This window comes from Pelophylax lessonae (genome assembly GCF_965119305.1).
Source record: "Pelophylax lessonae genome assembly, chromosome: 4".
In the NCBI taxonomy this organism is placed as follows: domain Eukaryota; kingdom Metazoa; phylum Chordata; class Amphibia; order Anura; family Ranidae; genus Pelophylax; species Pelophylax lessonae.
In genome coordinates, this window is record NC_138771.1 from 186,552,958 (window position 1) to 186,566,301 (window position 13,344).

The 13,344-nt window shown below is 39.9% G+C and overlaps 1 protein-coding gene across 1 annotated transcript in view; it reads left to right on the forward strand.

The window, feature by feature from the left end:
* Window positions 1-13,344, forward strand: part of SEMA3C (semaphorin 3C) — a 218,378-nt gene that overhangs the window by 113,541 nt on the left and 91,493 nt on the right. The window contains exon 3 of the mRNA XM_082256716.1: window positions 12,991-13,151. Within this exon, the coding sequence (XP_082112842.1) occupies window positions 12,991-13,151 (161 nt within the window). The remainder of the gene's footprint in view (window positions 1-12,990; window positions 13,152-13,344) is intronic.

Below are 13,344 nucleotides of genomic sequence, written 5' to 3' on the forward strand. Positions count from 1 at the left end.
GATTCTAGAATTCTCTAGAATGCAGGGTGAGAAAACAGATCAGCAGCTTGGGAAGCATTGAGTGAACAAAACAAGCAACCACCGCTCCACAGACTACAGATTAGCTAAACTAAATTTACCTAGTATCCTACGCTAGCTTTGAGGTTGCTGCATGTTTACGTTTTTATCAATTCACTCTAAGATGAGCGAGAAAAAAAAAGTGTCTGCCAACACTGATTATCTCCTCTCCCCTCCAGGCTGAACCACTAGTGAAAACAAGCATATCAAACCACGCTTCCTAATATCTATTTGCATCTTAAAGTGTATTTTCATTTTTGCAATAAAATTTGAGAAAACTCCACTATATGTTTACAGCAATCCCAAAAATATGTTTTAGATATTTATCAGAAGGAGATGTCATGGCTGATTGCAATGTTTTTGGACAATGTTAGAGTGAGCCTGTCCCAGGTCTGGTCCTCATTACTATACAATGAGAAGAAGCCTAGCCTCTACATCCTTAACCCTTTTGTTTTAGGACAGATTGTGTTCCAATCTTGTTGCGTTTGATATTGAAGATCTGTCTGCACAGTACAGACAAGGTAGTTTATGGCAAACACAGCACCCCAGCACCCTTCATAAACAAGAAGAACTAAGTAGGATTTTTCCTTGCTGGAGGGTCCAGAATAGAGCATATAAAAAAGATGAGCTGTAATTTTGTTTTTACAATTTTTAATGTTATGTGCATGGGAACATGTGACACATATAAAATCGGTGTTATCTCAATTTGACAGCAAACGTGGAAATACACTTTATGGCCTTATACTCGGAGCACCTGTGCTAATAGGGCAGTGTTCCCCCCATATTCGAAATCCAATCCTGCTTGAGGGAGGATATGCTTTCAATGGGCAGCTGTGGTCTAAATGTATTATACAATGTTTGGGTCAATGTAGCACAGAAACACACCCAACAAACATGGAAGTATGAATGGAGCCATCCAGTTTGTCTCACACTTCAACACCTGTTGTCTTGGGGGGCATTTGATGGGAGGTAGAGACACTTGTTGAGCTCCCCCTTTTTAAACTTTTACAATAAGTTGGCCTAATAGGCCTATTAATGCAAATAGGATAAGAAGGGACTTGAGACAGCAAGCTGGTTAAAATGTATGCATGGCGAAAGGCGCATGCACAGAAGCACCCGACATGGACGCTTAGACCGGGAGCTCTGTTAAGCCCTGGCTGTTTGAAGCTTCCTCAATTGCCAGCACCCACGCCATCAAGCCTGCCTGATAACCAACAGGAAGCTAAATAAATAAGTTGTCATTTCAAGGCCATGACATCCAGGTCTTTGCGAATTTAGCCCCTTCTACAATCCAAGCGTAGATCCCTCATACCGCTCCTTTTATTTCTGACAGAGAAGGACATTAAGTATTGGTGGCTTTTCCCCTTCAATCTTAAGTTCATCTTTAAAAGCAAAACCTACACATTTGCCACATTTCCTGAGGGAGAATGACTAAGCTGGGACTTATTCGGCAGGATCTTCACTCAAACCACAGTTTGTCTCCTCTACCAGTTCCTCTAAACGAAAACTTCCTTCTAGCCCGCTGACCCCAATTTGTAAAAAATCCAAATCCAAAAAATCTAAGGAAGCTCTACCCCCATAAAAGAACACCTGGGTGACATGGACCATATATGGTGGGATTGCCCTAAACTAAGGAGCCTATGGAACAAAATGTTCTCTTTGCTCCAGAAGATTACAGGTACCCCAATCAGGAAGTCCCCTCAAATCGCCCTCCTCAACCTTCTAGTGGAATCAGTCTCCATGACCATGCAAAGACTTTTCTTTTTCATCCTTCTTGGGGCAAAATGAACCATTGCCAAGTCATGGAAGACACCTTATGTCTCTGTCCAATTGGCAAAAAAGAAAATCACTTGGATTATGTCCCAGGAAAGAATGGTTAGCTTGCTCTTGAATTCCACTCAGAGATTTGAAGCCATATGGAACTATGGGCGAATTACATTAAGATCCCTTTGGTTCTATGATTTTTGTGATAGCTAACTCCTAGCCGGCCACTCTTTTCCTTTCTATCTCCCTTGTTCTTTTCTACATCAACTCTTTTCCCCTCCTCCTACTTTACTGATCTTTTCTCTTTAAGGCTTTAACAGCTACCCGGGGACCTCCACCTCCTACCACTGTCCAGGTTTTACGTGTCATGGGTTCCAATATAGGCATTCCAATAAAAACCCTGAGGATTCCATGACTACTTTTCTAGGTACCTTGGAACCATAAGTACTTTATCAGATACACGTAAATCGGTTTATTTATGGTTGGTGCTTATCTGCTGATCCTGTTATGTTTACCCTTGGTGCATTCCAATTCTGGAAACGTTTTACAATCTCTTGTTTTGATGATTTCTATATTCTTGCGAATAACTTTTTCATGTGTGATGTTATTATCCTTGGGTGGTACACCTGGTTTATTTTGTATTCCTGACTATCTGACATTCCTAAATAAAAACATATTGTAAGTAAAAATGTATGCATGGCTTCCTGAACTAACCAAGTTGTTGTCACATCCAAGCAATGGATAATAAACACCATTCTAAAAATACAGAAGACATACCAATGTAGATACATTTCCTTGACTTTGCACATATACGTTTGTCCCTAAGCCTTGTGTTACTTGAGATATATATACATTGTGCAGATTCAGTAAATTTATGTGTCTGAATCTTAAAACTAGCAAATATTGCAGCTAAGTAAAGTGTTACATATAGCAACAAAGTTACTGTAACTAGGTTTATATTTAAGATATTGTATTTATAGTATTCAGCTCTAATGTTCTGAAACATTCTTCGCTGACTTCAAGACACCAAGCTTTTCTGTATATATGTAATTGAAGTTAGTTTTTTCTAATAATGTAATAGCATTTCTAAATGTTGCTCAGAGTTTACAATGCAAAATGTATATTATGATCTGTACCTATACAGTATGAACCTAGAGTACACCTTTGGGCAGGCCTTAAAGCATCACTAAACCCACATCATAAAAAAAAACTATCAATAAATGCTGTATTTCATGCTGTTCATACTTACTCAGGCACTATGAGATTTGTTTTCTGTATTCTGCAAAAAACCTTTTTGATCCTGCTGTTCTTTATCTCCACCTTCTGTTCATGTCCTCAGTTCAGTTAGTAATTTTGCAGCTGTTGTGGTAACTCTGCACATGCTCAGTTTTCAGTGAGTTTCTATGCTGAGCATTTCCTCCCTATCCCATCTGAGCAGCCCATGTGACTATAGAGTCACACATATGGGCATATACACAGTGATAAAGGATAGCCCACTCCCTCCCTCCTCCTCCATGCCCACTAACCAGCTAAACACAATAGGGTGGGATATTACATATAGATTAATGGAGGCTTCATCTCCCTCTTACTCTAAGACTCAGGCTGGAGGGGCGCGACACAACCTTTGACTGGCAGAAATCCACCCACACCATGTCATTTCCACAAAATAATAAAGATTTAATTGAAAATATATGTTTGTATGTCAATTTAAAACAGTTTTTTTATATATATTATTTATTTATTTTTACTCTATTCCAAAGGCTAGGTTGTGACCAGCAGCAGAGGACTAGAAGTTCCCCCTGATTATGTTTTTCCTGCAGATAGGATAAGAAAGAGCTGGGAGACGTGACAGCTATATATTTCGATTAGTAAAAGGGATGTTTTTTTTATTAAAATAATTACAGTGCCATCATCTAAAAACAGAAATAGAAGGGACAATATGAATGAAACAGTGTCTTTTTAGTATAAATTTAAGGCTAGAGGTGGCCCATGGTGCAAGCCCTGGTTTTTACCAATTGTTTTCCTAATAAAACACATTTTTTTCCAACTTTTTTCTAGTTTTTGTTATTTTTTCAGTGTCTAATCCCCTGTGTGAAGATGCCAAACTAACACAGCAGGCATGCAGTCCTGCAATTCGCTATTAAAGTATCACTAAAGGCAAAACTTATTTTTATTTGGATAGACTAAGGGAGGGTTATAACCCCTGCCAGGTTTTTTGTTTTTTTTACCATTTGTGTCCCATTGCAGAGATCATCCCTTTCTGTCCATTAGCTCAAGCAGGAAGTGAGAAGAAATCCCTCCGAAGTAAGGGAATCCCAGGGTGTCACCAGTGTCACCAGATCTAGTGTCCCCATTGGAAGATGTTCTGTTCTGATGTCAACCCCAAATTTGGGATTTTCTTTTACTTTAACTTTGTTAAAACCTAATTGAACAAGCTGAAATTAGAAGCTGATTGGCTACAATGCACAGCTGCACCAGATTTTGCACTCCCCAGTTTTAGTAAATAAACCCCATTGTTCCTTATTCTATGGGTCTGGAACCAAATATCAGTCATGGATGTGTTTGTCGGGGTCACCCCACAAATGTGATATAACAGACTTTACCTAAATTTAAAATGGTATACCCCCATGCTCTGAGATATAACCTATAAACAATGTGGTTAATGTAAAACAGACAGCGCTGTTTCTATGGAATAAAAGCATAATAAATATTTCTACCCACAACAGGGCTACTCTTAAAACCTGTGAAGCAATTAAACTAATATGACAGCACTGACATGTATGGGAGACTAGAGTCCAGCAAGGTGGGGACAAAGGGAATTCTACAGATAAGGTGAGGTAAAGGGAACCTGGCCCCAGTTAAAAATGTCAACAATAAAATACATGAATAACTAAAGCTTAAAAAATGATAAAGGCCCTGTTCATACCTGATCATTTTTTAGCTCATAAAACGCTCATCCCTGAAGTTTTGGGATGCCCAACAAGAAAAATCCTATTCATTTTAATGGCCCCTGTTCACATATGAGCGTTTTGTCTCCTGAAGCAAAATGCCTGAAGCTCAAAACAGTACATGAGCTTCTTTTTTGGCAGATTACAAGTGTTTTTGTTAGATATCAATGGCAGCCTCCAAACACCTGCAAAAAATGCCTGAAAAAATGCATGGAATGCGCCTGAAAAACGCCAGAAAAAATGCCCGAAAAAACGCCTGAAAACCATATGTTTAGATGTGAATGTAATCAAAGTGAAGTTTGTGATACAACCATTGTTATTTGTCTATGCTTCGCTTTGCTGATATTTTATTATACTGTAATTCTCTCACTGGGTCTATGGTATAGTAACAATTTTCCAATGTGGGTTCTCAGTACAAAAAAGTTTGAGTTCCTTGTGGTAGATATATGTTTTTCATTTTACCTGGGGATGCCAATCCATATACATCATGTACAAGACTGGGACAAAATTCTAATGCAGAAAATTAGTTTCTTCATTCCCATTTTACAGTTAGATACTGTGAACAATCCATTTACTGACAAAGATCCTGTTCATGCAAGAAACTTACTGACCCAGGGGATGCTCTCTCTGCTTCCATGGTACAACAATTTATCTAATCATGTTCAACAGTCAAATAATTCACCCTGCTTGGTCACATTTTCAGTGGTGCAGCTCAATGCCACATTTAATGACTAATATTTACATACACAAAAAAACAGTGTGGGAATTTTAAACCTTTAAGGCCCCTTTCACACGATCGGACCAATCAGGTCTGTTTGTCCATTTTTTAGGCAGACCTGATCGGGCCACCCATTCTCCTCTATGGAGAGGGGGATGTCAGCGGAGATGTGTCCGCTGACACCCGTCTGTCATCCAATCCAACAAGATCCGATTAAAACCGACGGATGACGAAAGTTCGTCATCAGTCCAGTGGGTCGGATCGGAAGAAAATGGATATCCTCTGATCTCTCATAGAGGAGAGCGATACTCTGACAGGTCTGTCCCTGCACAGTGAGGGGAGACGGACCTGTCATCTCCCTGCTCAGCGGGGATCAACTGAGTGATCCCCGCTGTTTTTGACAGGTACCCCTCCCCACTTCCAGGAGACAGCACAGCGGCACTGTCCCTCAGAAGTTCGGCCCCCTTCTTCTTCCTCCTCTGCCCGGCCAATTACAAAGCGCAGCGTGCTTCGCGCATGGGCAGTAGGGAACCAGCTGTGAAGCTGAAAGGCTTAACTGCCAGGTTCCCTTACCCTGAATGGCAGCTGCAGCACCTGAGAGCCGATACAAAAATCAGCTTTGGGTGCCGATATCGCGGGGACTCTGAACAGGTAAGTTCTAATATTTAAAAGTCAGAAGGCTACAGTATTTGTAGCTGCTGACTTTTATTTTTTTTATGGGGGGCGGAACTCCTCTTTAATGAGTAACCAGTACTTTGCTTTTTTGCTAATATTTTATTGTTTCGTATGAAAAGATGTTGTAAACTTGCAGGTTGTTTATACATTTTTCCATTTGTTACAACATGATGTAAGTTACGACTGATCTCGAAGTAGAAGTATATCTAAAATATCTGACTTCCACCTCATACTATCTTTTGGCAGAACACCAGCAAGAAAGACGTAATCCTTTGCAGCTGCTAAAAGGCTGTACTCTTAAAATTGTGCTTACTGAAAATCTGGAAATGCGTAGAAAGGAACACCTCGCTGAGCTAGAGGAAAATCTATCCTTAGGAAGCTCAACGTAAATAAATATTCCTGTCTTTCTGAAGCATTGTTCAGCTTTGAAGTGACTCATTTTTTTGTTTAATTTGTGAATATGAAGACTGCAATGAAGTAGGCTATAATTCTTATTTGCTTAAAGTTCTTTTTGTTATTATTCTTGTTAAAAAGTCAGGAGAATAATTGCTTGGAGGGTTGTAAATAATATAAAAAAATGCTCTTCAACTAAATACAAGGCCTGCTTCTGGCCTGCCATCCCCCATTTCACAAGACTACATTTACACTTTAAAAAAATGTCTTTTTGAAGAAAAGATAAAAAACGTACTTGCCTTCCACAAGGTTTTTGCACGAGAGAGGGTAGCATCACAATCCTTCCAAGGAGATCAGTCATATGAGAAGACATGCTTATCAGGTTTGGGATCCTCATCATTCTAAGTATTTCCCCAGAAGGATCATGATGTAACTTTCTACTTTAGGCCTTATTCACACAGGTGCTGACACCCAATTCTGCGTGCATTTGTTTGCATGTACTCATTTATCTCGAGCTGCATGCAGTCAGCCTATGGAAGTGGATGCTGACATAGCGGCTGCATGGACACAGTCATATGTCAAAATATAACAAGCATGCAGGTGTGGGTAAGCAGCCTTGATCACAAACAGTGTGCGTTCGGGCCACTCACCCACACGCCTGTCAAATTAGACAGGGGACTGTGTCCATGCAGCCCTGTGTTCCTATTGATTTACATGGGCCGCCTACACACACTATACACTATTTCTTCTTCTGACACCAACAATGGGGCATAATTCCTCTCACTGATATAAATGATGGAACACTATTCCTCCTACTAACACCAATAATGGGTCACCATTGTTCCTTCCACTGACACCAACGATGGGCCACTATTCCTCCTATTGATACCAATGATGGAACACTTATCCTCCACTGACACCAATAATGGGACATTATCCCCCCCCCCCACTGACACCAATGATGGTGCACTATTACTCCCAATGACACCAACAGTTGGGCACTATTCCTCCCACTGATACGAGGCACTATTCCTTCGACTGAAATCAACAATGGGGCACAATTCCACTCACTAATATAAATGATGAAACACTGTTCCTCCCACTGACACCAATGATGGGTCACTGTTCCTCCCTCTGACACCAATTATGGGTTAGTATTCCTCCTACTGACATCAACAATGGGACATTATTCCTCCCATTCACCAATAGTTGGGCGCTATTACCCCAACTGACACCAATCATGGGCACTATTCCTTGCATTCAGTTGTGGAGCACTATTTCTCCTTCTACTGACCAAAGGAGTTGTGTAGTTTTTTACTCCCACTGACCACCAAACTTTGGCCATTGTTTACTCCCACTGATGCTGGGGCTTTTTCTACTGCGACTGACAACAGTCTCGCCCCCCCAAATTGTGAAGGACAGTAAACTGGCTCTTTGTTTAAAAAGTTTGGCAACCTCCTATTTAAATCAAGGAGATAGAGGAGCGACTCCTCCTGTCACATGGTATTAAATTCTGTCTGTGACTCCACTGGGAAGGTTTACCATTATTACCATCCCATTTCTATCCAATAAATTCATGTTTTAGGATGTAGATACCATTATACTGAGTTAAAAACCCATCAGTTTTGAGCACTAGGTTTTTGTTATCCATCCCTAAAACATGGAATGACAAGGAATGAGAGAAACAGATGTTACTAAGACAGGAAGACCCAGACAGAAATCCAAACCCCAACAAAGGCTCTAATCCTCTACTCTTCTAAAAAAAAAAAAAAAAAAAATGACGCATTGATTTCTCTGTCTACGTTTTGAATCACTTGCTTTCCTGATGACACAAAGGGGTAGATTTACTAAAACTGAAGCACTCAGAATCTGGTGCAGCCATGCATGGTAGCCAATAAGCTTCTAACCTCAGCTTGTTCAATTAAGCTTTGGCAATAAAACCTGGAAGCTGACCAGATGTTGCACTCTCCAGATTTAGTAAATAACCCCCAAAGAGACATCAGTAAGCATGACAAAGGTTAAAACTGAACTCCAGAATTTAAAAATAAATAAATAAATAAATAAATACATTCTGGAGTTCAGTTTTAACTGCAAACAAGCAAATAGGATCCCCGCAACACTCAGCAACAAGTCAAGGAAGAGAATGCATCTTTACACATTAGTCCATAGCCTGATATAGAAAAGAACTTTAAAGGATCTTTGTTATGCCAAAACACAGTCTGTTCAATACAATGATTTATGAGCTGCTGGTGATATATTTTCACACAGTGACAGGAGTGACCAGAATGTTCTTTGTTCTGCATGGTGGTGCAGTGAAGTTGTGATGACTGAAGGACACTCAGGTAAAAGAACATTCCTTACAGTAAAAGTTACTTAGTATGCTGTATATACTGGGGCCAATTAGCAGAACTGGTATATAAAGTACATGTCAAACAATCAGGCCTCATTCATACTGTATTCAGCTATGCTACTCATATTTTATCACCAAAGCTTAGTACACCATAGGCCTCATTCACACAGTCAGGGCCATACACTGTTTCTACATAAGAGCTAGACATGCTGCCAGCCCCTAGAGCTATACCTGCAGTACCCTCTAATAGACAACAACACAAAAAAAAAGAAGGGCGCACCGACCTCATGCATTAAGGTTTATTAATCCAAAGACGACATACATTATACTCACAAACGAGTGACGATATAGCCCATAAAAGACAATGGAACCGATCATCTCCAAGGTGTCCAGGGAACCCCTGTTCTGGATGACATGCTGGTTTCAGCAGCTATATGGCTGGGCTGACGCGTTTTGAGGGAGGACCCTCTTCTTCAGAGCCAAAAAGTGCTTTTTTGTTGTTGTCTTTCAGTACATTTTGGATACCCTTGGTCCTGAGGGGGCAGCAAGACCTTGAGTGGTGCATATTAAGACCTCATAAGAGCCCTTATCCTTCATTTACACTTTCCTTCATCCTCCTTTACACTACCTAAAAGTGTTTGAACTTTGCTTATCAAAACAGCCTAGCATAAATGCATAGGATGCTGCATGTATATGCAGTTTTTTTTATAATTAGGAGGGTAATATCTGAAGTATATATCAAGGCAAAATAAAAATAAAATATGCAGTTCATCTCAGCAATACATGAACATTTCCTTATGTTTTATCCCTTTACCGCTTGCCACCCACCCACAGTACATTTACTGTGAACGGGTGGCAGCTGTAGGCTAGGCAATGTAACTGTATGTCACCGCCAAACTTCTGGGTTTGTGGTGACTTGCGCTCGCCCCCTGCTGACCTGTGCTGTGATTAGACATGAGTTTTTCAGCAGGTTACAGCCAACAATTAGGGCTTTACGCATGCTGTTTGACTGTGGCCAATCACAGCCCAGAGTTCTGTATTTACAGATACACAGACAGTGATTTGCCTGTTTCTTCTACCTGAAATCCATTCAGGGTGATCTGTTAATAAAAGCAGCACACATTACACTTGTTAGGCACACAGTTAACCCCATGATTGCCCTTGATGTTAACCCCTTCCCAGCCAGTGCCATTAGTACAGTGTACAGTATTATTACTGATCACTGTATTAGTGCCACTAGCGATGTCAGTGTCAGTTAGTGTCCCTCCCAGCCAGTGTCAGTTAGCACTAGATTGCCTGCCACACTATCACAGTCACAATATAAGTTGCTGATCACCACCATTACTGATAAACTGTCAGTACGGATCAGTATCTTGATCAGGAAAAGAACTATAATAGTGTCCCCAATATCATAGTGTCTCAAAAAATGCAGTTTGGTTTTTACATAAGACATATAGCAGAATACATTTTGGCCTGAATTTATGAAGAAATTAGATTTTATTGGATATGTTTTAGAACAGAAAGTAGAAAATATTGTTTTGTTTTTCAACAAGTTCTATCTTTTTTCATTTACATAATACAACATTAAAAAAAAAAAAAACAGTGGTTATCAAATAGTACCAAAGAAAGCTCTATTTGTGTGAAAGAAATTATATAAATTGCATTTGCGTACAGTGTTGCATGACAGTGCAATTTTCAGTTAAATTATTACAGTGCTCAATAGCAAAAAATGCCCTGGTCATGAAAGAAGTAAAATCGTCCAATGGTCAAGTGGTTAAAGACACTGGAAGTAGAGCAAAAAACTTGATCAGCCAGAAATGCACTCGGCTGCTAAGTTCTGTTGTGAGCTGCAACACACACACAGAAATTTTGTGAACCGAATGGTGTTAGCCCCCTCAGTATCATTTTGCTAATCCCCTCCCGAACTCTAATCACTATAACATAAAAGCTAATCATTCTGTAGTCTATGATAAGAACTCAGAGAGCTGTTTGAGATAACCCACAAAGTGTGCAGAGGACAAAGGAAGACTTTGAGGGGTTAATTTACTAAGGCCAAATAGACTGTGCACTTTGCAAAGTGCAGTTGCTCCATAGTAAATGAGGTAAAGCTTCACTTTACAAAAATACCCAATCACGTGCAAGGAAAAAAAACAAAAAAAAACAGCATTTTTGCTTGCACATGATTGGATGATGGAAGTCAGCAGAGCTTCTGCTCATTTACTAAGCTGTGGAGCAACTGCAAAATGCACAGTCTATTTGCCTTTAGTAAATCAACTCCTGAATTTCTTTTAAGATCAAGTATTTTTTGAACTTTCCCTATAAAATCTAAATGAAGAAAAAAAAATGGCTATAAATATACTTTATGATACATTGCGTGTATAATATTGGGTAATGTGCTGTTGATATATGTTGTATCTTCTTTATAAGCTCCAAAAGACTGTATACTGAAGATTAAGATCAGATCACAACATTTATAGAATACTTTCTGCATGAACATCGTCTGCACTGTTTAGCTTTGCAGCCCACATCAGAAATATTTTGTCAGACATGTTTTTGGAGCTTTAGTATCCAGAAATGAGAAAGGAATAATCCCTGCAATTCGTAAAGAGTGTCATAGACACTTATACAAACCCTGCTGTGAGACAAATGTCACAACTAGTGAAAGATTAATGTACACATAAGAAATAGGTACCTGAATCTTTCACCATGGACTAGAGCAGCACTGAGGCTGGAGTGTCTACACTGGACATTCCTTTCATCAGTGCATGTTCAACCCTAGCTGCACTGCAAGTGTCACTGGTTGCTAGGGCGCTGTCGGGTACACAGTCAACAGCATCCTAGCAACCAGTAACACATCCCCACAGGTAAATGCAAACAAAGGGATGAGGATGCTGGCTGAAGTCATTGACCAAACATACATAGCCATTGTCATATTTTGGTAAGGATGTCAGCCAGCATTAAAGCCCCATTTGTTTACATTTGCCTGTCAGCTAGGGAATCTTTCAGTCAGCAGCTGAATGGGGCTGGGAATACCTCACTGGTTGCTAAGAGACCAGCGGCTGCTGGCTTCCTAGCAACCAAGAGACCCAAACAGCTGACAATTGGCAGTGGGAGAGACAACATCAGGTGCAGCAGGTGATTGGAGGCCACAGAGGGTGGGGAGAGAGCCGGAGGGGATGTAAGGCACAGAGAGGTGGAGGGATAGCCGAGGGGGCTGATTGTAGCATACAGAGCAGCAAAGGGAGAGCTGGGGCAGAAGAGATCAGTGACAGAGATCAGGTGTACAGTAAGTAGAATGGAAAGCACAACGTGAATTGGTCTTAACTATCGCCAGCTTCCTGATCTAGGAATTAGGGGTAATTTTTGAATTTGTCACAGCAATAGTGATACATTCTGCAAGTGGCACAAACAAGAACTACTGGAATATGTCGCATGTACCCGGTATAAGAAACTACCAGGTATAAGAAACTCACAAGGCTTTCATGAAATAACTAAACCCCCAAAAAATACAGTGTTTTGCAGCTTACAGTTCTTAAGTGTGGTGGCATTAGTTTTTTTTTTTTTTTAACTAAGAACATTTCCAGCAAATACAGAATGTTGATGTTGCTAGAAGTGCATATAAATATATTCAGACATGTTTGTAGTCCATATCAGGAGAGCAGCCTAAGTAACAAAAACAGCTCCCTCCATAGATTCAGTGGAGGAGTGACATGGCCATCCAAGGGCAGGAAGTGTGTTTTCTGCATATTTATCAGGTGAAAATAAAGCAAAAGAATATTGAAAAAAGAAAATGAATGCAGCCACCTCACCAAGGTGAGCTGTAATATATTACTTTTTTGGTTTTGGGTCTAGATACAATTTATTACTTCATTAAATTCACACCAGTGTGTTTGCTAAACAGTGTATTCAAATGCAAAAATTAAATAAATATTAACTGGCTTGCCATCTGTATTACCGATTATTGTGCCTTCTCGAAAATGTTCATTTAAAGAAACTCTAAACATCCAACCTTTTTTGTGAAGGACTATTATAAATATACACATGGAATATTTACAGAGGAATCTTTTTCTTCTCCTTTTTTTCAGAACTTAAGGACACACAGACATCTGAGTATTTCACTATATCACAGAGCCCACTGGACTACAGGATTCTGTTAATGGATGAAGACCAGGATCGAATCTATGTGGGCAGCAAGGATCACATTCTGTCACTGAACATTAACAACATCAGTCATGATCCTCTCAGCGTAAGTCAATAAGATAAGATTGATTGTATTTAAGTTTTCTACTCCCTCAACCCACTGCAGGATGTGTTCATTTTCCAGGATATGACACACAAAGTATAAAATACAGGGCACGCTCTATATTAGTATGTATGAGTGGAGGAGGATTTTACAGTTATTTTAAGCATCGTTTTCCTAGCAGTCATCTTTTGTCTAT